At 40.1% G+C, this 25,764-nt stretch overlaps 1 protein-coding gene and 1 long non-coding RNA gene across 2 annotated transcripts in view; both read right to left on the minus strand.

Moving 5' to 3' along the window:
- Positions 1-3,192: 3,192 nt before the first annotated feature.
- On the minus strand, positions 3,193-5,734 carry LOC149052465 (uncharacterized). The gene is made up of 2 exons (XR_016186173.1): positions 5,446-5,734; positions 3,193-4,148 (listed from the first exon to the last, which is right to left on the minus strand). It is a non-coding gene; the product is annotated as an uncharacterized LOC149052465 (long non-coding RNA).
- Positions 5,735-9,044: 3,310 nt separating this feature from the next.
- Positions 9,045-25,764, minus strand: part of LOC149052466 (germinal-center associated nuclear protein-like) — a 35,093-nt gene continuing 18,373 nt past the window's right edge. Inside the window, exons 14-37 of the mRNA XM_089205195.1 lie at positions 25,036-25,168; positions 24,560-24,636; positions 22,378-22,491; positions 21,796-21,844; positions 21,253-21,366; positions 20,096-20,245; positions 19,404-19,514; positions 18,796-18,843; positions 18,169-18,252; positions 17,876-17,994; positions 17,671-17,784; positions 16,913-17,116; positions 16,033-16,176; positions 15,850-15,918; positions 15,053-15,308; positions 14,654-14,734; positions 13,855-13,974; positions 13,053-13,167; positions 12,562-12,677; positions 11,488-11,575; positions 10,652-10,725; positions 10,249-10,378; positions 9,349-9,450; positions 9,045-9,127 (exon numbers count right to left, since the gene is read on the minus strand). Of these exons, the coding sequence (XP_089061321.1) occupies positions 9,045-9,127; positions 9,349-9,450; positions 10,249-10,378; positions 10,652-10,725; positions 11,488-11,575; positions 12,562-12,677; positions 13,053-13,167; positions 13,855-13,974; positions 14,654-14,734; positions 15,053-15,308; positions 15,850-15,918; positions 16,033-16,176; positions 16,913-17,116; positions 17,671-17,784; positions 17,876-17,994; positions 18,169-18,252; positions 18,796-18,843; positions 19,404-19,514; positions 20,096-20,245; positions 21,253-21,366; positions 21,796-21,844; positions 22,378-22,491; positions 24,560-24,636; positions 25,036-25,168 (2,695 nt within the window). The remainder of the gene's footprint in view (positions 9,128-9,348; positions 9,451-10,248; positions 10,379-10,651; positions 10,726-11,487; positions 11,576-12,561; positions 12,678-13,052; positions 13,168-13,854; positions 13,975-14,653; positions 14,735-15,052; positions 15,309-15,849; positions 15,919-16,032; positions 16,177-16,912; positions 17,117-17,670; positions 17,785-17,875; positions 17,995-18,168; positions 18,253-18,795; positions 18,844-19,403; positions 19,515-20,095; positions 20,246-21,252; positions 21,367-21,795; positions 21,845-22,377; positions 22,492-24,559; positions 24,637-25,035; positions 25,169-25,764) is intronic.

The raw sequence follows: 25,764 nt of genomic DNA on the forward strand, positions 1-25,764 counted from the left end.
TCAGCACATTTTGCGGTTTTCCATTTTTGCCGCGGGTTTTGCCTTTGCCTTTTCGCAACTTTGCCTATTATTGCGCCACCCTCCTCAACGCTCCAATGAGCGATCGAGATAAAAAAAGAGTGTTTTCCATGGGTTACTTTTCCCTCGAAATCTTTATCCTTCGTTATTGACGCCAGGATCAACGAAATTTACGCCTATCGGCTCACCGGCGTAATCATGATTCCACACTGGATTGGATGTTGTGAGAAAGTGAGAAAGTTTTTAACTCACGAGTCTTCTGTTACAACGAAATGCAGAGTCTGTTCCCAATGTAATGAAATTACGATAGAAGAGAGAGGAACCAAAATCATACAGCATTTAAACTCTACGTACAATAGCGCCCTGTCCCTTTTGCACCATACTCCTAACGGTAACATATTCATTAAAAAAATGACTATGAAACATACTGTAAAGAATCTATTGCAATGTTTTTAGCATTTAAATTTGGTATTATATGAAACGTGTACCTATGAACCTATATGTGCTGTCTGAAACCATTCGGCAGCAAAACAAAGCTGGAACCCAAAATTTCTTTCTTCGAAAAAAAAGTTCCAAATATTTATTGCTAACAGGCTTTAGATAAACTCATTTTTTTAAAGGAAAAGAATAATTTACAATCAGATTACTGGTTCCTGCCGCAAAATACTCCAAATTTAGTATTTTCCAGGCGTTCGGTTGGTAAAACCAAGCGCTATATTAGTTAACGGCGCGATAGCAGTAGATAGGTTTCCAGTCCACCGCTACTCTCGCGCCGTTCACTTTGCTTTATTCCGTGCGTTTTACTTAACGAACACCTGGTACAAACTATTCCAAGAAACGATTAGGGCCCACAAAATTAGTGTAAAATTTTTCTCACGCAAATCATGAATTTACCAATATTTCAGTTACAATGGAAAATTCCTTAGGATCTATCTTTTCACGGTTATGAAACGTTGAAAAAGCAGAAAAAAAACAAAACAAAAAAAATTAACGATAACAGCTATAGGGAAACTCAAATAACGCCCCAATTCCACTGGGTTGAGAAAAAGGTTATTTCATGTTACCCTATGCATCTTTAAAAAATATTTAGTACATTTGCATAGTGATTTTCTTACGCTTCGTCTCATCAGTTGTGATTGAAAAAAAGGCTTCAAAATAGAATAATAATTGGCCACTAGCATTCGAAATTTAATAATGTTGCAATGGTAATAGCTTCCAAAATTGCCACATGTACTTCCCTTGACGAAAACTTGATAAAGCTGTACCACGCTTCCTTATAAGTCACGGTTTATTCACTTGATCGATTCTATTAAAACACTTCGGTTAACTCCCACTCACAGCTCCCAGTTTATTCGAAAAGAACACGCACAAAATGTCCCGTTGTAAGCACGTGGAACAATGCCATATATGGGGCGATAAAACACGTGCCGCATACATGATTGTTTGGATATGTATAGATAAACGAAACCACTTATAGGTGTCAATCAAATTACGACTAATTAACGTATCGAAAAGCTTCCAACATCCTGACTAAAAAGTAAAGGGTGAGTAATCATGAGGTTATACGCTGCAGAATGAAGGTACGTTCGAGTTTTGCTTGAACCCTGAAGCCGACCCCTAGTATGACAAACATCTAATTTCTCCATAGAATATCACCCCACAATCATAAATTACGGTCACAAAAATAAAGGGCATGATCACCAACTCATGAAACTCTGGATTATTAAAAAATTCTCATTGTGGGCACCTGAGCAAATGTATAAAGAACTGTATGGAGAATATGCATACCAATGTTAGAGTCTAAAAGATTAACCCTTTAACTCCCAGATCAAATTCTCCTTACTGTCATCCATACAATTCCTATAATGTTAGTTCAGAGAATTTAATATTGGATTAACTAATTATCCCCAAATTGATATTTTTCTTTCTCCATGCGTAGAACTAGAGACTTCAGAAGCAAATGTAAGTAAGTAAACGGTAACCTTGGGTACAGACAGTTATTCCAACATAACAAATGTCGAAATTCCGAAAGGGCTGGGTAACTGTGAATAGCTGTAAACTTTGAAAATGACTCTGAAAATGATTTTAAGACGAATAGGTCACTGTTCGCTTCTTTAAATTCCTTTCGGTCTGGCCGGAGCTGAATTATTGATAATAATAGTGGTATGCATGTAAATTCATATTTTCTTTTTTAAAATGATGTATAATTTAAGTTTCGAACTATACTAAAAAACTAATGCCTTGTGACAAAATAAACAGAAATATTGGAGTAACATTGATGTCTAAACGTCTTTTTTGTATGTTACAGATCAGCTCAACAGCTCTCCGGTCAATCTGTTGAAGAGTTCGCAGAAAGCCTTGGACGTCTTACAATCACTGATGACACCTTTCTGTCACCAGACACAATAAGCACAGCTTCCAATCAGAGTGACGAGCCCACACCTGTGATCTTACCTAAGCCGCGCGAAAAGCTGAGTGAGTTCCTGGTAGCATGCAAACTTGAACCGCTTGGAAAGCCATGGCTTTCTTGGAGTGATTCCTCTGAGCGAACAAGACAACGTCAGACAAGGAGAGATACCGATACTTCATGGCTAATCTTCATCGATCACAGTCTGGCCGAGGCGCTTAAGTTCCACATCAGCCTACCACACGAATACGAGTAGACTTGAGGCAGCTTGGCCACTTTCTTAGTTTCATCACGAGCCCGCATCTTGTTCAGGACCTTCCATTTGGGCAAAAACATCTCAAGCTTTCGTCTGGTGAGGTTATTCAAGTACCTAACGCAATCCGTATGATGATACCCGAGCGAGTGGTACAACAGTACACTCAGTACTGTTTGGAGACCAACTTCAAACCATTCAGGGAAACTACTATGAGACGAGTACTCTCTGAGTGCAGTGCCTCTGTAAGAAAATCACTGCAGGGCTTAGATTATTTTGCAGCTGAAGGTGCTCGTGCATTTGATGATCTCGTGGTCCTCATACGCCAAATAGGGGAAAGGTTCCGGAAAGGAGTGGGAGACTACAGTTGTGCAAGCTCTTATGACAAGCAAGCAGTATTTGAAGGGGGACTATAAGGTAATGTGAATTCTAACGCCAGAAAGACAGCTTGAATAAAACTAAAAATAAGGACTTATTTTACCTCGTCAACAAAATCATTCCGTAAAAAAATATATTTTGTTCTCTTTTTCTTCTCTAAATGGTGCACGTGTAACTAGCTTACATAAATTCTCGAGATTAACAATGCGCGCACGAGGATAGTGGTCTTTTCTAAGGTTAAGGTTAAAAGTTATTCGCCCCCTTACGTTAATAATATTTGTTAGAGTAAAAAATCATTTGATTAAATATTATATTGAAGTATAAGCACAGACAAACAGTAATCTCAACTTTGTTTTGTCAATAGGTTCATGTCACTAGCCTCTCTAACGTAGCAGACCACTGTGTGTTGTTTGCTCTGAGCGACAGTAGTGATGCAGATTACCAGCAACAATGCAGTCACCAACACACTCATCTTTGTGGCCGTTGTCAAAGTCTTCAGGAAACTCTGGCAAAGATTGAACGCGTCCTTGGCGAGACGACCTTTCCGACTCAGAGCGCGAAAGACGAAGCGCTATTTATATTCCAGACAGCCCAGCTGGCCATAATATCCTGGAAATGCCACATCCTTAGATCAGCTAACCAAGACCAAGCGAGAATAGATGCACTGGAGAAACTTGACGACAACACTGTCTTGATAATTAACGACTGGGCCATGAAGTTCCTGCCACAAAAATACAGAGAGTCCCAAACAGACTGGTTTGGTAAGCGAGGCATCTCCTGGCACGTTTCTGTCGTCTACCGTCGTGTGAACGGGGTAGTCCAGTGACAGGGCTTTCTGCACATAATCCAGTCGTGCAATCAAGGCAGTGCTGCAGTGGTTAAAATCATGCAGGATGTCCTGAATACCATCAAGCTGGAGCACAATGAGATTAACAAGAAGTTCTTTCGCCAAGATAACGCAGGATGTTATCATTCGTCGTCCACCGCACTCTCATGCCAAGTGATATCCTCCTGCACCGGCATCGAAATCAAGCGCATTGACTTTTCTGACCCACAGGGTGGAAAAGGTGCCGCAGACAGGCTCGCTGCAACCTGCAAGAATCACGTCAGAACTTTCATAAACGAAGGAAATGACGTGACCAATGCCGAACAACTGAAGAGTGCTCTTCTTTCGCATAGGGGGGTAGAAGGAGTTCGAGTTGCTGTCATGCAAAGTGTTGAAGAAGAAGCAATAGTAGATGACAACAGAAAGATTATTGGTATCAACGAATGAAACAATTTCGAGTTTAAAGACAAAATTCTCGTGGCTTGGCGCGCTTATGGTATGGGAAAGGGAAAAGAGATCCCATTGGAAACAACATCAGAAGGTTAGTCTAATGAAAATTCACAATTTTATCCTTCTTTAGAATTATGTCACCGCGCAAACTTTTTTTTTTTATAGTTTGAGTAAAAAGGTGTACGTTTATCGTTTTTTATAGCCTTCAGACGTATGAAAGGCATCCATTTCCCACCCTGGTGCGCAGGAAGAGCGGGTGTCTACCACCCCGAGGGGTTTTGCTTTGTAAAAGACTTAAGCCCCTTAGCCCCTTTATAAATTTGTAGCCCTTGATTTGTTCTACAAAATTTTTAAAACGAACATCGCAGAATATAGCGGTTCTGAAGAAAATGTCGTCATAATATGTAAAAAGCAAACGTTTCATCTGTTCGCGCAGTAAAGTGGACCAAAGGGGCACTCTTCACAAGCTGTGCAGAGTAAATTATTGAAGTAGGTTAACAGTGCTGTTTATGTAAATCTTGTTTCTTTATGTGTTATCTACTTCAGAACATGGCATTAGTTGGCTTTCATCTGAGTTTTCTTCTGGAGACTTTAAACCCCTTAGCCCAAAACCGACTCAGTCAAGGAAGAAGCAAGAGACGGAAGTGGAGTAGGTTCATGATCCCACTGACAATACAAATGAATCGTCATCCGTGTTTACCTGCCCTCAGGATGGGTGTGTTAGGGTCTTTCAAAGGCTGTCTTCTCTCGAAAAACACCTATCTTTAGAGAAATGCCCTAAGTCTTTAGAGAAACGGTCTTTGTTAGACCTTGCCAAACTAGGCTACAGTCCAGGTCGGAGGAGGGCACGACCAGTCAAGTTATTTCGTTTGCGTCTTTTAGGGATACAAGAGAGGCTACATCCGGCGAAGTAGAGGTAAAAGAAGGATGGGCGCTAAAGCCGAGCAAAAAAGCATATCATTTTAACCAAAACCAGAGGGATTATCTAAATGCGAAGTTTACAATTGGTCAAACCAGCCGCAGAAAACTAGACGGTGATATCGTATCACGTGAAATGAGACGTGCAAAAGGACCTGATGGTGATCATTTGTTCAAAGTATCCGAGTTTCCTACCCCGCAGCAGTGCACTTTATATCTCTCACGTCCTGCAGCGAAGGTCCGACGGCAAACATCCGACGATGCTGAAATCCAAGCTGTAGTAGAAGAGGAAAACTTTACCATGGCAAGAGAAACAATCCTATCCATCACGCTACAGCATCCCATCACTTACGATCAGCACGATATCTGTACCATGGCCAAGGGAGGATCTCTGGAGCGACTTAAACTTGGAATGTTTCCAAACATTTGTCAGCAACTAGAATTAGAAGTACCTCCCAAGCCTGTTCGCCGCAAAGCGCTCTACGTTGACCTGCTGAAAAAAACCGTCATTAATTTTACTTGCCAGCTCTGTGGGCAAAATATGTAGAAACAGAAAGTACTACCCTGCTCACAGACGTTTTTCTGTTTTGGGAATTTGGTGCGCGCACAAGATAAGTGATTGTTCGTGAGAGAGGGCGGAACGCGCTTTTTTTTTTTATACGTGCACTCGAAGATATCTAAAAATGAAGAGAGTCTGTGAACAGGCTAGTAAAGTACACATATTGTAGAGTTTTGCCCAAACGGTGTTCTCACTTCTCCTTAGAGGCTTGCTTCCAGGAATGAATCATTCACCATTTGTTCTCGCCGGAATAACTAAGTCAAGAAAAAATCTATTTTGTTCATTGTTTTGCTTCCTTTACTTATTTTTGAAGTTTGTTATGTTTAAAAGAGCGTTCCTTTCCGGAAAGTGAGATCATTTCTTATTTGTCAGGGTGAGTCCTTGTTACAAATCAGTCAGTTACCTTTCAGCTCGCGACTATTTGCACATTATAAATGTCTCTTCCCGCTCTAACAAATCAATGACACCTTATCTTATAAATGTGAAGAGGTATTTTAGCCTGCATAACAGCCGCTTCATGAGCCAAGTGAGGCGAACGCGGCATTTGCTCGAAGCACGAAACGAGTGCGAAGCGCGAGACGAGGGATGGAGAAAAATAAAGCTTTATTTTTCTACTCCCCTCGTCGCTTCTCGCGCTTCGCGCAAAATGCCACTTTCGCCTCGCTTGGCTCATAAAGCGCCTGTTATGCAGGCTGGAGGTATTTCTGCAAGTTCTCTGAGTTAACCAAAAATAGCTTTGTTTATAGTCGCTAAACACTTCTAGAGGTCTCTAGAGAAAGCGTTACACGCGAGAATGTGGAATTTTATAGCACTCCACATCGCGTATTCAGCCCTGCGGAGTGGTTCTCTTTTCCTTGCGCTCACGGCGTAAATTGGTCATAGTTAACTCAAAGATTATTATTAGCCTCAATAGGATTTTCAACAATTTCGAAGAGGTCTGGAAGGTTTTAAGGATGCGATAAGCACATGCAAGTTTGAAGTTGTGTTGTGGACAAGCTCTAAATGAAACTGAGAATTTCTAGTCACCTGGCTAGGGTTTCCTGGTTTCGGAGGAAAACTCATTAAAAAAAAATTAAATTTTTTCAGAACATATGTGAATTGAATAATGGAACCCCGGGAAAACAGTCCCAAAAATTTCATTTCTAACATTCAAAGATATTATATAGGCCGATGTAAGTTTTGAAGGTTACTTTGAAAAACAAGAATTACGGGCCTTTCTGAGAGCTAAAATATAGTTTGACTTGAAATTGCTGGAATTTCATGTCTAATACTAATTATATATAAAACCTGGGATATTTCCTGTTAAAATTTAACTCGACTAAAACAGAATAGTAATATTGCAGAGTGTACATGTGTTGTTTACTTAAACACACTGTGACGTATTTTAACATATTTGCGCGTCACTTTAGCTACGCATTATCTCTATAACGACGAGAATGCAAAACTCTATTCGCTAATTTTTAATTTCTCCACGTTGTGTGTGGTTGGTAACCTGATACAACGATCAAGTTTACGCAACGATTTCGGACATGTCCATTTCTCGTAATCACCTCCCTGTCCTTTCCTCGCTTTTTAACTCGTGAAGAGCGAGTTGTAGATATGATGTGGAGAATGGCACTCGCCCGCTCGCTCGCTCGATTGGTCGATTGCAGCGACTGGCAGGCATGCAAGGATTCACACTGAAATAACAGAACAACCTTCGTTTTTCATAAAATTGTAATTTACAATCCTTGAACTTGAAACAATCCGAAGATTCATTGAAAATATCACCCACTGCGAAGCGCTCGGAGTTTACAGATGTTCCAAAGCTTTTTCTGTTATGGCGTGAGATTGAGGAAAAAATCGATCATTACGTTTCGTATGGTGTGTTTTCCTGCGTGAAGCAACAAAAGATGCCGGCGACTGACGAAATTACAAGTTATCACGAAAATCAAATAACACCTAAACAAACAATCTTAGCTACCGATTTTCAGTGAATTTTTAAAGAAAAATTTTCTTTTAAGTTTCAAGACAATTTGAAGATTCAAATAAATATTACGTACTAAAATGCGAAAGTTATACACCAAAAAATTGATAAATAGGCCTGAAATGAAATTCTATCCTGTTCTTGATTATACGTTGCCTAGCATGTGTCTAAAATCAACCCAGGCGGAGATCCAAAATTACGGTGGCAGTCTTGGCTTAGTTATATCACTCAAAACTCGTTCACGTTTGTCTCATTTGATAAAGAGGGAATCGTTAATGTTTTCATTAAGACATTATTGCCTTGGTTTTCTAATATTTACAGTGATAGACGGTAAATTTCACTTTTCACCTACATTTACTGCCAACCTTTTCTTTTGAACCAGAAACAAAAATGATATACGTTTAAAACACATGACATCATCCACCCTTGTCAAATGTAATAGCATGATCATTTCAATTGTAATGCCTTCTTATCCCAACGTTACTTTGTTTCTTTGCTGCGAACACTGAACTACTGCTCGTACTCTAGATAAGACAATCAACCACAAAATTCCCTAAACCAGATAAAGTTAAACGTAATCCAAAAAATCATGTGTCAATTCACGAGTTTGCTCACAGAGCACTTTGATTTTGTTTTTGTTTTTCTGTTTTTGCTTGATGTTATGTGAGTAACTTTTATTTCACGCATCACCCCATCGTTCTTTACATTGAAAAATTCTCAGATTTCAGGGTGTTAAACGGATCCGCTTTGTAGCTCACGTAGGGACAAGAAAACCCAGACCTTCAAGACTACGAGTAGTCCCACCTTTTCGGCAGCTCAATGCTAATGCACGCGCGGAACTCTGGAAATGAGGCGTACTCCCTGATCTCCGCGCGCTAAAATCAATTTTTTTGGTTCGCCAATTTCATTTTTGTTCGTTTTTTTTTTTACCGGCATGACGGACCTCACTGTAAAAGGGGGACTGCTCCGTGTCTACAGACCTTGGCATTCTGTGCTACTGGAACCTATTTGGGAAAGAGGCGGGAGGGGGGGGGTGGGGTGGGTGGGTGGGTGGGAGGGCTACTGGGTTCACATCAGGGCCCCATGGGCTCTTGGTTCACATGACACGAGCGTCCTTTATGTTATTACGATCTCTAGGGTTGAAAACGGCGTGTGAGAATATACAGCGAGAAAAATTTTCAACATCGAGTTCGGTCGACTGGGAACAAGACTCAAGGTTCCCTTGCTTTCTTTGATAAGGGTGAAAAAGGAAGCCAGCGCCTATCACACTTACCTGTTTAACAGGCTGGCGGTGTCTAGTGATAACCTTCGAGCGTATTCTAGACACAAATTACTTTCAGACTCCCATGTGCCTGGAAAATAAACAGACTATGAATAAAGGCGTGTGTATTGGAAAAGCTTTTTAAGGTAGCATGCCGGTGGACCTCTCCGTAAGGCTTTCTCGCTCGAAGAAGTCATTCACACCACAGTCTTCACGCGAGAGCGCAAGTTATTCGTCGATGAAGCTTCAAAATGGATGTCTTTACCTGAACAAAAAAAATAAATTTCCAAAGATAAGGAGAATGCTTCCTACCATCAACAGCCGCTGGTGGAGGTGGAGGCAGTTTTAATGAAGTAATAAGTGTATTCATCCTTTGTAAGTTCTCGTAACTGTTCCATGTAGCATCTGGTACATCTGTTGGATAGTAAGCAAAACACTAAATAAATTTTCTCCTTTTTTTTTCCTTTTCTTTTCTATACTTCTTTTTTTTTTTAATTTTCTTTGCAAGGAGGAGATTGTGTGAAACTTCTGTATTCTGTAAAGGTAACAAAGCAACTAAATGAGGCGTCATTATATAAACAGGAAATAGGACGTAGCCTTGCTCTAGTCACCTAGGAAATAGGAAGCTATTATTCGATTAGGTGCTGTGAAACCAAACCCAAAGTACTCCAGCCGGTCAATCAGAACAAAGAATACTAAACAGAAGGCACAGCAAGGACGTGAAGTCAGCTCAAAGCGCAAGAAAGCGCGAGTCACCAAATCCTAGATGTGTTTGTTTTGTTGAGATGGCGAGAGTTTTCAAGACTTATCATAAAGCGCGGTTAAACGAAACCCTTGTTAACCTTTTTTTTTTTGTTTTGTTTTTTTTTCAGACAATAATTAGCAACTCTACCAAGGGACCTATAATTATCCATCCTCTGGGAGGGGGGCTCCGGAGGATTTTCGGCGGGTCACATGGTTTTTCAGGTGAAAGGAAGGAGGTCAGTCATCACTAACAGAGTATAGAGGGGGAGGGGAAATTATTGAGAATTGACTGCCAATGAGGGAAGGGGAGGAAACAGATCGGGTAGGTTTTATTGCGTCAGAACCAAATTATCCGACGTCCCCCTTGGGCGATAAATTATGACCGGTCTCTAATACAAACATAAAACATAGAAAGTTGTAAGCCCTTAAAGTTACGGCTGTGGTTGAATAGAAATAATTCGCCTTTACCATGTTCCCCGTTTTCTTTATCGCTAAATTCTTTCATCGGCCAGGACAGATTTTGTAAACTCCTCGAGGAAGCAACGGCTCCTAAATGTTCCAAAGCGCTGTTGTATAATTCAACAATAGCTTCTGGACACTGGAAAAGAAAAACGAAACGAGAAAATTGAATTCCAACGAGAAAACAAGACACATGTATCAATCAATTTATGGAATGTCAGTGTATGAACAACTACGCACCCACCCCTCTCCTAACCCTGACCTATCATCAGTTAACTGTTATTGGGTTAGGGGAGGAGTAGCTGCTAAGTTCCTCCGACACAGACGTTGATCCCAGTCTGGGATGAGGTTACCCTTACATACGAGTTAGAGGCTCATGTATTGAACACACGACAAGTTATTTTACAAGTACCTGTTGATCCAATTTGGCTTGTCTTCTGACAAACACATCCTCCGCCAGTGGTGTGGTGAAGAATCTCTGAAGACCTAGAAAATTACAAACTTATTTCACACGGATTGAACATGAAAGCTTATCTTTTTGGAATGCGCATCAAAACTCTAATGAAGAGATTAATAGGTTTCACGGCTCAAAGTTAGGATTGGTAAGAACATTGACAAATTCCTGATCTACATGTGTTTTCCCTCCAGTTCTGTTTTGAAAATTGCCGACATGTTTCACACCATGTTTCTCCTGCAACTTTACTAAGTCCTTAAACTGTAGGCCTTAAACTGTATGTCCTTAAACCGATGGTAAGGGTTCGTTTCGAGAAAAGTTGTTATCCCCACTTAAATTTTTGTTTTTTTCGGTGGCTCCAGGTCGTGGCGCAGTAATCAACTTTTCAACGACACCACTGACCGAACGAAGTCGTTTCGATAATCAAGGTCGTAGCTCTTTTGACGTCATTCACATAATGACGTCACTTTAGTAGACGAAATCGTTAACTGAGTTAAGTGATAAACGACGTCATGAAAAATTAACGACGTCATAAATAACAAACTAAACAGCACTGTTAGTTTTCTATGTACGATCATTAAAAGGCAACAAGGGCTGCTTACGAAACTCAAAACCAGAAAAAAAACAACACGCAAATGCGCAGGTAAGTGTTGCATAGACTAGGCGTGATAATTGATTTTCACACGCAAACTTTGGCAAGGGGTTATTTCTATCCCTTAATAAATTTCAATAACACTCGCATTTGTCATGTACACTGGCGCTAACTTGACAGATGCTAAAGCCACGGCACTCACCGTTCTCAATGAAGTTTCCAACGTTATCGGTCTTTGGGTGACTGCATCGAGCCATGTGACGTCCTAACCAAGTCACTGCCGAACAAAGCTGTAAATAGAAAAATTTTTAACCATTAGTCAATAAGTATTAAGATATAGGCACCGCTGATTTTATTCAACAGGGGGTTAAGGTTTCCTAGAACGACGGTACCTAAAAACGGGCTAAAAACCTCCCAGTTGTTTTAACTTTTCACTCCCAGGAGTGATCTTTCGCTGGATTCTACTACCAATTTATGTATGATAATAAGTTGAAAAGTAACGAAAGTTAGTAGGATTATTTCAATGGAGATAATACCTTGATATGCCTTCAAATTCTTACGAACCCAAAAAAAATTGTGGTCACTTGTTGAGAAAATTAACCCTAACATCCTCGGAATGAAAAAGATCACTACATGGTGAACTACGTCGCTAAGAGCGCATTTCTATTAAAACCATGTAGTGACCACAACAGCTAGACAGGGCTGAGGAAAATACCTCATAGAACCAATGAGAACTCAAAAAACAACCAAACTTCCTGAAGCGCGGAAAAACGCGTGTGATTAATTCGTGTTTGGTTCTTGTTTGGAATGCGATTGGTTGAGCAAAATGGCACGAGTTTTCTGGACCAATCACAGAGCGAAGTAAAGCAAAACTAACGCAGTCCCGGATCACTTTCGACACAGCAATGAGATGAAAGTGCTCCCAATGAAATAACAGCTTAAATAATATGATAAATTTTAAGCTCAATCGTCACACTGATAAAGACAACAAAGATCAAATTTTTCATTACAAGAACTCTTTGAAGCTGATCACCAATGAGGTCAACCTATTAACCCTTTAACTCCCAAGATCTCATTAGTAATTCTCCCTACTGTCTGCCATACAGTTCTTGTGATGTTAGTTTGGAGAATTTAGTACTGGATCAACTAATAATCCCCTAATTAAGATTTTTCTCTATTCTCATCACTTATATGCTTGATATTGTATTGATATTGTAAGGAGAAATTCTGTCTTGGTCACTCGTGGGAGTTAAAAGGCTAAAAACCTCTTACATACCTTTTGGGACAGATCATCCCGGTGGCCTGAGAGCGAGCTGACTGTAGATAAATTGCACTCTGATAGGAGACCATCTGCTTTTAGCTGCTGAACACCCAGACGGAATAACATATCTGCTGGAATAAAAAGCATAAACACTTTGATAAGTGAGCCATATGATATATGATTTTTTATTAGGTTAACCTTTCTGCTTTTCGCGTGTAACTGATCACGCATTTTTCATGCAAACAACTTAAAGAATTTTAAGGTCATCGTCAGCCTCCGTTTTGAACAAAGGTTTGCAACAATTCATGTAGCCGTAAAATGGTTTATGAGTGACCAGCAATGAACAGGAAGGCAAATGTCTGAAAAAAATATTTCTTAATTAAAAAAAAAAAGCTGCTGTAAGCTGCTGGAACCAAGGATTTTGGATTCCGACCCGCTGAGATCCTCCAGAAAAAAAAAGCATATGGTTATCGCTAATAATGTTTCACGTAGGCCCAGTAGCTTACCTTCGGTTGTCGAATTTCCTTCGTGGTCAATTACTATCACAGCGACTGGTAGTCTCGGTTCAGGTGGCTTGCTTTCAAGTATACGTCTCAGGCGAATGTGAGTTTCTCTTGAGGCCTAAGATGCGCGTTTACACATTACGAAAGCAATTGTCAAGATGTGTACCAACATCACAATGACTGGCCATGAAAATACATGATATTTCAGTATTATCAACTGAGTTGATAATACGAACAAGACCGAATGACAAAGGGCTCGAAACTTCAGCTTTACGGTGACCAATTTATGTTATCAACTCAGTTGCTAATGGTAAATTACCCTGTTGTTTTCTCCCACCGACGCAGCACCACAGTTTCTTTAGAAACTTACCACCTTCATTCGTGAAAATAAAAGTCAAACAATCCAGTTGTAAGGGTAAGCCACGTACATAGTTGAAACGAATTTCTTTCAAAGCCTTTTCGGGCACAGCTCTCTATAACACGATCGGCAGTCGCTTATGGAAAAAGTTATTGAAACCCCTGAGTTTATCCTGTCAATGCCATGAAGATGGAGAAGGAATTTCTCTCCTAGATATCATTACAACTTTAAAAAGAAAGCTAAGAAGAGGAAAGAGAAAAAGACAAAAATATGAAGTGGGAGATTTTGTTGAATTAACCACCTCTTCAGGGATTTAGTTATAAAAAATATGACGAGTTGATATTCAGATATTGGGTACGAAAGAGTTATGAGCAACGTGAAAAAGTGTTACGAACACTGGCATAACTCGAGCGGAAAAAGCACCTGATACTTTCAAGATCATTTTACCTCTGGAATGCGCTGAAGTTCTTTCCCGTCAACAACAAAGATGGCCGCGTGAGATCCGAAAAACTGCCGCGTTTCCATCGCTTCTCTTACTTCTGTGTTCGTCAAAACGCCATAACAGGCCTGCAAAGCATAGAAACTTGGATAAAACTACAAAAATTCTTACTGCCACGGCATTTTACCTCACTCTTATCAGCTTATAACATACACACAAGTTCCCGATGGAACAAGATGGAATACAGAATTAAGCAAGCGAGTGTGGAAATTGAACAAATATTCCTCAAATGGAGTACAAACTCCCTTAGAACGCAAATATATTCTTGGCCATAACTTACTGAGTTCAGAGTTCCAAATAATAATTTTTATCAGCACCAAATTGTGTCAACTTAGTGAAAGAACTTCTATTTTCCTAGTCTTCCCACTCTCTTCGATAAATATGTGATCGTATTTTATCTTTATCCAACACCTCAGTCGTCCTATCTGATGTTTATCGATTTTTTATTAACTGCTACGCTAGCGTTTCAAAGATGTGCCATTGCTCTAACTGTTTATCAAGAAAATCTCTAACGTAAGGCTAACGAATGATTAAAGCAGTTGCCTCTTTAACGGAAAACCGTTCGGGGCATGCATGGTCATGTATAATTTACATAACGGGGGATGGGGGAAGTGAAGGGAGGCGAGGTTACCATACTTAAGACTGGACTAACTAACCTTAAAAATTAAATTCAAATTACGGCAAGAAAAGTGAAGGTTTTCCCAGACCACAATAGAAAATGGCTCCTAGAGTGATTTTATTCTTCACTAACCTTAGGCAAATTTTCATCACTCTTTTCTGTAAGGGAACGCCACGGACTTCCGCACCATAGAGTGCTAACAAATCAATCTAATGTAGGACGACACCAAAAAGAAAAAAGAAACAAATTAAAACCTGCTCTCTCGTCCAACACCAATAGGTCTACCCTGTCTAGACCGTACAGCAAAAGCCATCTTTCTAGAGCAGAACGAGATCTTAAACGCAAAAAACAGTGAATGGTGAAAACTATTCAGCCAAACAGACTTAATATGCAAACCAAACGTGACATGGTTCCCCGTACTTTACTACAGTCACGTGATTCTGTCTCCAGCACTAACTGGTCAGCCACATTTTCAGTATTATTCACAGTAAAAACTAAATAAAGGAGCGAAAAAATTAACGACTAACTTTTCTCTTGAGTCCATGAGGAATGTTGTCACTGACTGGATAAAATCCTCTTTTCAACTTTTCCCTGATCATAGAACAAACGTCAAGCCCGCTCTCGTGATCACCGGTGAATTCAAGGCTATCGCGCCTCTCTGGTAGCGATAGAATCAATTTCCAATAAACCGGGGAGCTAGGACATAATCTTTGAGCGACTGGCTGAGATCTCATCGAGTCTGCAAGCAACAATGGTACGTCCAGCGGACGGCATGCCTGTTTTCTGTGATAAAAAGGAAGAAAATAGACTTATTTAAAAAGAAAGTTTATTCAAAGCTTGAACCATGACTGATGACCAAGGATTTCTTAGCTGACTAAAGCTAAGGATTCAAAGTGACATGGCCAGAAAATATACCCTCATGTCGATTTTCTTTTCTTCGGGTTCCCATCTTTAACATACAATACTGAGGGTTCAAAATCTAAGAGCAAACAACGTACTAATCACCCCTTACATCAGTCGCTGAGACACCCGCAGACTGTAGAATTGTGCTGAATCGTAATGAATACTTTCCCCAACTTAATGGTACTCCAATATTTGTTGCTCGTTCTATTGCAATTATTATTTGTTACAAAACATTCGGTGGCAGTAAATTGAATTTTAAGGTGGAAAGTTTTGCTGATCTTGAGAAAAGATTTTTTGTTGCTAACGTGCTCATCAGAACAACTACACTTCCTTTTTGGTTTGTTCGTTCGTCTGTTAATTATTTTTGCAACGACCACCGTTGGCACGCGTGCATTTCTTCTACGCGCGCCATCGTCAATACCTGCTGTACTCCATATGTGCTTGTCTTTTCTCCAATACATTACGGATTTCACTTTCATGGGCATCAGTCCTGAAATATGTTCAATTGCAACTTTATTAGATGGAAGTTTAACTTTGTCAGTATAAACAGCCAGACTAGGTCTCAAAGCAGAGACGGTTCATTACTGAAAAAAGGCACATTAACCTTATAACAGCCATGGTGACGTCCTGTGTTCTGTGTCCCACAAGTTGCTGAAGTTGATTATCGATGCTGATCATGGGAGGTCCAGGAGGAAAAGTGTTAAGAAGTCCCTTTAAATGCACACTAGCGCGGAATGCTGTGTGCCACCTTGGAGAAGAAACAACTTGTAAGTGGCGTCTTTGACAAAATTCACCCAAATCATTGAATGACGTCAAATCCGTAAGTCATCAAGAGTGAGGTTAAAATTCAAAGGTTTGTTTGAACTGAAACCTTTCCCCACTATTTGAACCTGGAGATATCATAAATAACAAACTAGCCTCGTTTTCTCAGTCTGTTCTATTAGCTACGGAATCTCGATTATCCGATAAGATTTATGGCCCGCGCCTGCGCACTTCTTACCAAGGGGAGGAAACTCGGTCCGTATCTTATAGCACAGACCTCGAACCCCGTTAGTAAGAGGTATACTAACGTTTACCCGGAAAGGAAGAAACAATTGCTTGTTAGCGCCGGAAAACAAGGAATGGGAGAAACGTACGCTAAGTAACAGACGCCTCATTATACGGGGTACGAGTGATTCAGACCTACGCGTACCAGCGTGTCCGATATCTTTCTGCATCATTTGCCATGCAGGCTAAGGGAAGGGTAAAGAAATTTATTGACCGGGCACTTGCCACAGCTGATGCATTTTGGCGACACTAGGGTCCTGAGAACCATTGGAAAAAAACAAAAATGTTCGCCTTTGTCCCACCCCCCAGAGGTTTAAAAAAAAAAGACTGACACGACATTGGGGACAGAACCAAACCTGACAAGGGAAGCACGGGTAACGCAGTGTTTCACGCAGTTAATTCTGTAACTGATCAGAATGCAGCGAGTAAGTGTGCACCTTTCGAAATATTTTGCAGTTCTACTCTTTATAACATAGCCGGCCAATAGCTGCAACTTAGCGTCTCTTTCTGCCTTTGCCTCCTGCAATACTTCCTCAGCAATTTCTTCTACTTCAGCCGAGATTTTCTCCTCTATCAAGGACTGGCAAATCTCTAGTGAAATTCTTTCTCTGGCCAATTTCAGAAGCTCCAAGCGCACTTCTCTGGAAGAAATAAACAAAGACATTAAGAATTTTGTGTTAATGAAAACTTTCATACGCATTTTACCAAAGTTCGATGCAAACGTCATATGAATGAATTTGAACTCTTCCAAAAGCTTAGGAAAACAAGTAACAACCAATTAAAATCCCTAGGAAAGGTCTCTACTTGAACCAGAGAGCGTTAGAACCTGGTTAGCGCGCTAAACTCCGAGTCAAGGGAACTAGATTCAGGCCCTGGCCAGAGCACTGTGTCGTGATCTTGGGCAAGAGACTAAATTCTCCCTATGCCTCTCTTCATCCCATCCACGAGAAAGGCACAGGGAGACCTGGAAAAATGTCGATTGGATAAGTTCCGCACAGATGAGACACAGGAATGCTTACCTCACCCATTATCTTCCATGTTTCCTTCTAAATCAACCTTCTGTTTTGTTTCGTTTTGTTTTTTTTGGGTTCTATTTTAATTTTGGGTTTTTTTATGTTGCGTTTTTCTTAATTTTTTTCTCTCGATAGTGGGTGATCGAGATTGTTATTCCTGATTAACACTAACTTTCTTTTACCTTATGACCTCCTCCGCAATCCTCGTACTTTCAAGAGAAACAAACTCCTCTGTTAAGTCATCGTGAATAGTGCGTGACACACGCTCTCGAGTGATCGCGTTTTCCTGAGCAATTCTGGGGAGAGAAAAACATACTTCAGATCGACTGTAACCTTCTCTTCAACAAACCTTCACTAGTTTCGTGTTTAATCGTAGTTGTCACGGACCTTTTTTTACTGAGTTCCTCGGTAAACACTGTATTTGCTGTTTCTCTTATGAACTCTGATATCGTCTCCTCGTAAATCGTATCTGTAATCTCCGTGGACAATTGAAGATCAACATGTACCTGTAAAAAAAATACAGTGATGAACTAAAAAACAGATGCAAAGCACCTTCAAATTTAGAAAACAATTTATGGTACTAGTTCTGTATGAAAGAGAACTTATCACGCACAAGGGAAGGAAGCCCAAAGATATTAGGCCTGTTAAGCAAGTTATCATATGACAAGCAAAAAGATCACCTTGTCAATGGCTTCCTTTGTAATGTCTGCACACATTTCGTTCATCACTTCCAAGAACAGTATCTTGGTAAAATTTTGTATTTCCTGCAATAAACGAACAACTTTTCATTATGGACTCAATCTGCCAACGGGTAAAGCGTAGATAACTCATGCTCTTTTAAGGCTGGTTTCCGCGCTTTACTATAATCTCGTTACGACCACTTCCACAGAGGTTTCAATTAAAGCCGGTTACCGCTGGTCTACCGCTGCCTTTAACACATCTCACCGCCGTCTGTTGAGCGTGCGAGCAAGGTCACGTGTGCGGGTTTCGCCTTACGATATCATCGGCAGCCACTTATGGAAAAAAGTGCTCGAAATCCCCGCTACGATTTGTCAAAAATATTTCATTCACCCGAGCGAAGGACAAAACTTGCCTTTGTCACACGCTCGAGCAAAATGATCTGAAACCTTCACTACGATTTGCAATCAAACGGAGCTCTATATGTGAGCTACAGGCCACAAAACTGTGGTCGCTTTTTTTTTTTTTTTTCAACTGCCTCGCTTAATGCTAAAGTTCAGGAATGTCTGACAAGTTCATTTTCCAGCGATCGTGTCGATAAAAACTGCTTGCGTTTTTCATCAGCTCACCTCTTCGGAGTAAGACACTGTGGGTTTAGCAGGTTCAATCTGAGTGGGCTACAGACGACAGAAAAAAAGGATAAGTTAGCGAACTGAGACACCACGCGCGTACCATTTGATGACGGAAAAAAACTTGTATCTTATTAAACGTTTGTGTAGTGTGTAGTATTGGAGAGTATTTTTACGAGTTGCAACGTATTTTGACGAACCGTAAGGGCGAGTCAAAATACAAACAAGGAGAAAAAAATACTCAGTGATACAACACAGCAAAGCATTAAATAAGTTATTTATTATCCAACCGCTTTATTTCATGCGCACTTCTAATATGGCGGGAAAAGCGTAGCAGATAGGAAAGCGTTGTAGGCGCAGTCTACTGGTTAAACAGGTTTTTTCCTGTACAAAATAACCAACCGTACAACATCGCAGGATATTTGTATTCGATTCGCGCGTTACTTGAACTCTACTCAGTGCAGTTGGATAATAGGAGGCCTTATCAGTAACCCGTGAACCATTTAAAAAATATTTATCTAAAAGTTATTGCTAAGAAATAATAAACCATTCTCTCTTTCATTCAAAAAAAGTTCTAGTTATCTTGTTCAACATTGTGTCTCCCTTACAACTAGTGTAGAATGCAGGTCCGTTAAGTCACCGATGTAGCGGCCGTCTTCACTGAAGCTGAGACATGGTTGATGCTGAGGGGAGGTTGGAAGGGGTCCGTTGTAAACCACCTAAAGCAACAATAGAAATGAGTAGAGGAACGTAACCAAATTTCATTAAATGTCCAAGGAGGGTATTAGTGAAGATACAAATGAGTAAATGTGTACGGAATTTTTCAATATGAAAGTTTAATTTAAGCGGACGAACGGAGAACACAGAGTTAAAAAACATCATGGAAAACAAGGAAATCTTACACTAAAGCACATATGACACCATCAGGATCAGAGTCAAGTTAAGAAAACAAAGATTCCAGTTTGCCGTGGGTCTGTACAAAAATAGAACATTGATGACGTCAAAATGTGGTTAGAACATTTAAGTGGCACAGGAGGCGCAACCGAGTGTGTCACTGATGTTCTGACTACATTATGACGTTATCTGCGATCTGGTACTGTACAGACCCATGGCAACATGGAATTTATTTGCTTTTTAAAATAGAGCAAAAAAAATTGATAATGGTCACGTAATCTGAGCTTCTGTCATCGATGATCGATGGATCATAAGAAAGCACCAATCAAAACGCGAGCGTGATTTAGCTTAATACATAAACAAACACTAATGACTGTACACACCCTCGGCTCCTGCATGAACCTACCTCTCCAATGGAACAGCTTCGTTTGGATTCGATTAGTTTCCAGGCTCTCTTTGCGGGAAGCTTAGACTCGGGCTCAATGAAAGAAGAACGAGCAAAGTTTACGAACCCCTCTGTTACTGTTAGACCGTGGAACGTGCAAAACTCATCAGCCTGGAAGGAAAAAAAAGTCCTTATTATGGCCATTATTAAGTTTGACGTTCACAGAGAATTCATTTAGTCTACCTATTCTCTTACCGAAAAAGAAGAGAACTGCTTTGAAGAGACTAGTCATCAATCGCCCGGGGGAGAATGGAGATGATTTTTTTTTTTTGGAAAAGGGGGGGGGGGGGGGGGTGGGTCACATGGGTTTTAGGGGGAATGGAAAAGGATCAGTCGTCATCAACATATTATAACGAGGGGACTGTAGAAAACTGACTGCCAACTAACTTCCGATAAGGGAGGATCATGTAAATACAACAGAGCCTTGAGGGGGGGAGGTTCAGGTAAAGGTTTTCGTGACATAACCAAAATCCTGGTTTGCAAGAACAGCATTTGTTACAGTTGATCGCTTACTGTGAAAAACTTGTGAATAGTAAAATTCAGACAATGAAATTTACTCGACGAGATTTAGAAACTGTTGAAATTATATCTCTTCTTTTCTTGTTTTGTTTTCTTTTAAGCTAGAGAATCAAGCATTCGCGCTAACACTCAGAAAACATTTCCACTAAAATTATTTTAGTCTTTCCTCCCTTTTAATTATAATTCAATTCAAACCTTTATTCGCACCAACTTTATCCAAACAAACTAAATTTACTGCACTGAAATGACGACTGACTTGACTGCCTAAAACTAAGTCAAACTTCTCAGCCAACCAGCGACACATAACACAAGAACCAAAACAAAGAAAGAAAACAGGAAGGTATACAGTCCATCAAACAGAAATAAAGAAAGAAACAAGGAAAGAAATAAAGAAAAAAGGAAAGAAAGAACTGAAGGACGGAGGAAAGGAACACAAGAACAAAAACAAAGAACGAAAAAAAGGCATACAGTCAGTCAGACAGGAATAACGAAATAAAGAAAGAAAGAACGAGAGAACGAAACAACGAAAGAAAAAAGAAAGAAAGAACGAAGGAAAGAAAGTACCAAAGGTAAAGATCTACACTCCAAAATTACGTTACCTCAGACTCATTTTCAAATGCCAAAATGTCAGCAAGCTCCTTAAGCTGGAAAGGTGTGGTTCTGTTTGGAGTACTCAGCGAGTGATTTAACGTCTGCACGGCTTTGCTGCGAACCTGAAAAGAAATTGTAAAAGTAACACTCTGTTTATCCAGCGCGTGTAGGTGCATGGATGTGTGTCCATAAACGCTCATTCATTGGTTGAGGGACGCTACATTTGAGATTTAACAAGGATCAGAGAATGAACTGATGATCGAACTAAATTCCCAAGTGAAACCTACAGGTGCTGACTGCATAATGAGTAGTGAGAATTTGTTTTTAGATCATTATAACACAACTACATGTGCCTGATGAGTTTTAGTGTTCTCATTACCTGTTTGCTGGATAACAAGGATCAGAGAATGAACTGATGATCGAACTAAATTCCCAAGTGATACCTACAGGTGCTGACTGCATAATGAGCAAAAAATTGAAATCCTGCAAGGAGTCTAACGTAGTGTAAGGAAACATGTCAGGGAAAGAGTAGACCATTTGTGAAATTGTACCTGAGTGAAGTATCGATGCAGTAGGCAAGCACTGAGATAGCTAGCGTTTCTATGAAAAAAAGACAAAAGCACTCGTACATAAAAGCTTAAAAGAGACCTCATAAGCCTCTTGTTTTAAGGGAATTCCTAGCTGTCTTTGATAAATTATGCGTGCATGTGCACATGAATAAGAGGAGATTTGAAAGAAACATTTCTTTAAAGTATTACCGCATGACCTGAAATGCCTTAAAAAAAAAAAAACAAGCCAAAGAGGTCTTTTTAAAAGCGTTCGATCTCAGTCTGCATCTCGCATCTTCAAGAGTCTGGGGCGATGATAAAATTCACGGATGTTTGAGATAATGCAATTGGTGAATCACACTCATTTACTTCTGTGTCAGAAAAATTGTCACAGGGTGAGTGATCGCGTTAAGATATGACGTAATCTTCGATAAATGATAGCATGCGCATTCCAATAAGCACGTTAGTATGTGCCAAAAATAGTTTGAAAAACGTGGCGCACTTCCATTAGGGTATATCATTGAGAGAAAAATATTTCTACTACATATCTAAGTGAATATAATTGTAAATAAAGGATATACGTACCTGAGAAGACGGAAAAATCTGACAAAGTTGTTACTATTGAGAGCATGGAAAACAGCCATGGCGAATCTCACTTCAGGTGACTGTTGAATCTCATCTCGAAATGTCATCACTTCCCTAAAGGAGAGAAAACATCAATACGAATGAACCATGCATAAAATATCCGTTAGTCCTTGGGAAAATCTCACAGCATTTGCGGTTGCGCACTGCATTGCACCAAATTGTGTCGCACATTTTGTTGCAAAGACATAATATAATATAAAATATATTAAAGTTCACACGGCAACCAGGTGGACAATCAGACATAGTTTGATGCTACTCTGGTTTGCAGCTTTAATGAATGCAACCGAAGAAGTTACAATTCATAGACCCAACGTTTTGACACTCCTGTCTAGTGCCTTCATCAGGGGTGATCTAAACGCTGCAACAAGAGGTCCTTTTATATGATCACTAATTAGCGGCCTTTTTTCTGACGAGGTGTAAATAGGCGTTGTTGGGAATGCTGGTTACACTATCAAAAATTCCTACGAATTTGCGGATTTCATAAGAGATAACACTCTTAACGCTTGTGAAAAATTAGTATCTTTAGACGTTGTTTCGCTCTTCACTAAAATCCCAGTTGATCTTGCCGTCAAGGTTGCGGAGGAGAGACTCAGAGAAGATGCTTCCCTGGGACAAAGAACTTCTCTGCCTGTGGAGGATATTATTCATTTGCTGTCTTTTTGCCTCAAAACCACGCAATTTACATATAACAGCACCTACTATCAGCAAGGTTTTCATACAGCGATGGTTTCGCCCGTCTCTGCTGTCATTGCTAACATGGTAATGGAAGACGTGGAACAATGGGCCTTAGCCACTTCACCGGTTAAAACCTTTTTCTGGAAATGATATGTCGATGATGTTATTTCTGCGGTATCCGGAAATGAAGCGGAGCGCCTTTTGTCGCATTTTAATTCAGTAGAGCCGTCGATCCAATTCACCCTTGAGCGTGAAAAGGATAGACATTTGCCCTTTCTTGATTTAAATGTGTCCAGAGGGGTTCAGGGTAATTTAAAGACAAGTGTCTACCGTAAACCTACCCACACCGACAAATACCTCGCCTTCGATTCTCACCACCCTATTTGCCATAAAACGTCTATAGCCAAAACTTTACTTAGGAGGGCTGACTGTCTACCATCTTCACTCGATTCGAAGGCTGAGGAGAGGAAATATGTTTCCAATGTCCTTAAGGCAAATGGCTATACAAAAACTTTTCTGCGTAACTGCCAAAAACCAGTTACAAATAGTAACGCTCTTGATGAAAGGGAACCAGCGACTGATTTTGCTGTTATTCCTTACATACAGGGTGTTACGGACCCATCAAGAGAATTTTGAATAGCCACAACGTTAAAGTTGCTCAAAAACCTTTTCAGACTTTGGGGCATATTTTCGCCAAACTTAAGGATCCTGTTACGAAAGAACAACGAACCGACGCCATTTATTCTATTCCTTGCAATGACTGTGACAACGAATACATCGGACAGACCAAACGTCAGTTTGGTACACGGTTAAAAGAGCACCAAAAAGCGGTTTTCCTTTGCAAAAAGGAAAATTCAGCTTTATCGGAGCATCCATGCCTAACTAACCGTACAATTGTGTGGGATAATACTAAAATTATCACCACTAATCGGCGTTACCACTAGCACCTTTGTTTGGAGGCTTGGCATATTAACTCCGCCCACGCTCCTTTAAATCGTGACGATGGCGGTTTGCTTTCTGACGCCCATTTACACCTCGTCAGAAAAAAAGCCGCTAATTAGTGATCATATAAAAGGACCTCTTGTTGCAGCGTTTAGAGCACCCCTGATGAAGGCACTAGACAGGAGTGTCGAAACGTTGGGTCTATGAACTGTTACTTCTTCGGTTACATTCATTAAATCTGCAAACCATAGTAGCATCAAACTATGTCACATATAATATAATCTGTTGCGTTGCATAGCGCTGCATAAAAGTGCGTAACATTGCGTTGCACTATACTGTCTCGTTACAATGCGTTACACTGTGTTGCATTGCTCTGAGTTGTGATACCCACACAGGTTTACAAGTACACCCGAGGCCGCACGAAATCGAGGCTATAACATAAGGATTTAACACTGACTTATGATACTTAACTCTCGCCATAAGAACTCTACAATTATCAACTTACCTGAGAATGTCTCCTTCATTCAAATTCAGCAAAATGTCATAAGCTCTAAACTCTGCTTCTTGCAGGCATGTTACTCCCTTAAGCAAAATAGCAGAAGAAGAAAAGTCATTCCCATTCATGCACCGTTTTGGTTGCGGAAAAATGATATTGGAAAAACATCGAAAAGATGCACACAGCTTTTCGCGAGAATTATTTTATACCACTTCTCTATCATATTCGAATCTTGTCCCAATTATTCACAGCTAAAAATCGTATTGATCTGGAGAGCTTGAAGTAATTACACTCAAAAATAATCTTCTCGCTTAAAAAAATTACAGCACATCTCAGCTAAAAATAGAATTACTATGGTAATGTAATGTAAGTTGTCTGCAAACCAACAACACCGCCAATTGTACGATTTTTCTAGACTGTCCCTCTACAACTTGCGGATCAGTCATTCTTTGTGTTTAAGTTCACCAGGAAAATATTTCCTATACCTTGTCTTTAAGGAGATCTCCGTAAAACTGTTTCAAAGTTTGCAGGCATTTGGTTAAATTCTCAGTATTGATTTTTGCATCAAAGGAATTCATGTCTGCCTCACACAGAAAGTGGGCGCAAAATATATGAAACCTGTAAAAATAAACACAAACAACCATACACCATTTAGAAAAATAAAGGGGGCAAGTTTCTAAATGAACTGTGGTGCTGCATCGGTTGGAGAGTATCACAGGGCAATTTAGTATTGGCAACTGAGTTGATAACGTAAATTGGCCACCGTAAAGAGTTTAAAAGCTGACGCTTCGAGCGTTAGCCCAATTTACTTTATTAACTCCGTTGGTAATACCAAATTACCATTTAAAAAAAAAACTCGCTAGCAAACTTGAATGAAATCCAATCGATGGTTAGTCAGAAGTTGTAACGATATCAATCATGTCTCAAGCCAATACGTTTTTCCCATCCAAGAAAAACCTCGGCAAGTACTGATTGGACACGGGTGGCCTGAATGGAGAAGTCTGGGTTCAAGACCTGGCCTGGCCCCTCGACCCAATCAGTGCAAAATCAAGACCAAATACAACTTAGTTATCCACGTTTTCTCGCACTTGAGGTAGCTTAACTGTCGGAATGTTGAGTTCTGATTTTCCTTTAATTGGCCGATGACATAACTTTGGTTTTCTCTTCGAGAAACTCGCTAAAATGCGTTCTAAAATCGCGTGAGAGGGAGGAGA

This window comes from Pocillopora damicornis, chromosome 1, assembly GCF_964200805.1.
Source record: "Pocillopora damicornis chromosome 1, jaPocDami1.2, whole genome shotgun sequence".
Lineage (NCBI taxonomy): Eukaryota > Metazoa > Cnidaria > Anthozoa > Scleractinia > Pocilloporidae > Pocillopora > Pocillopora damicornis.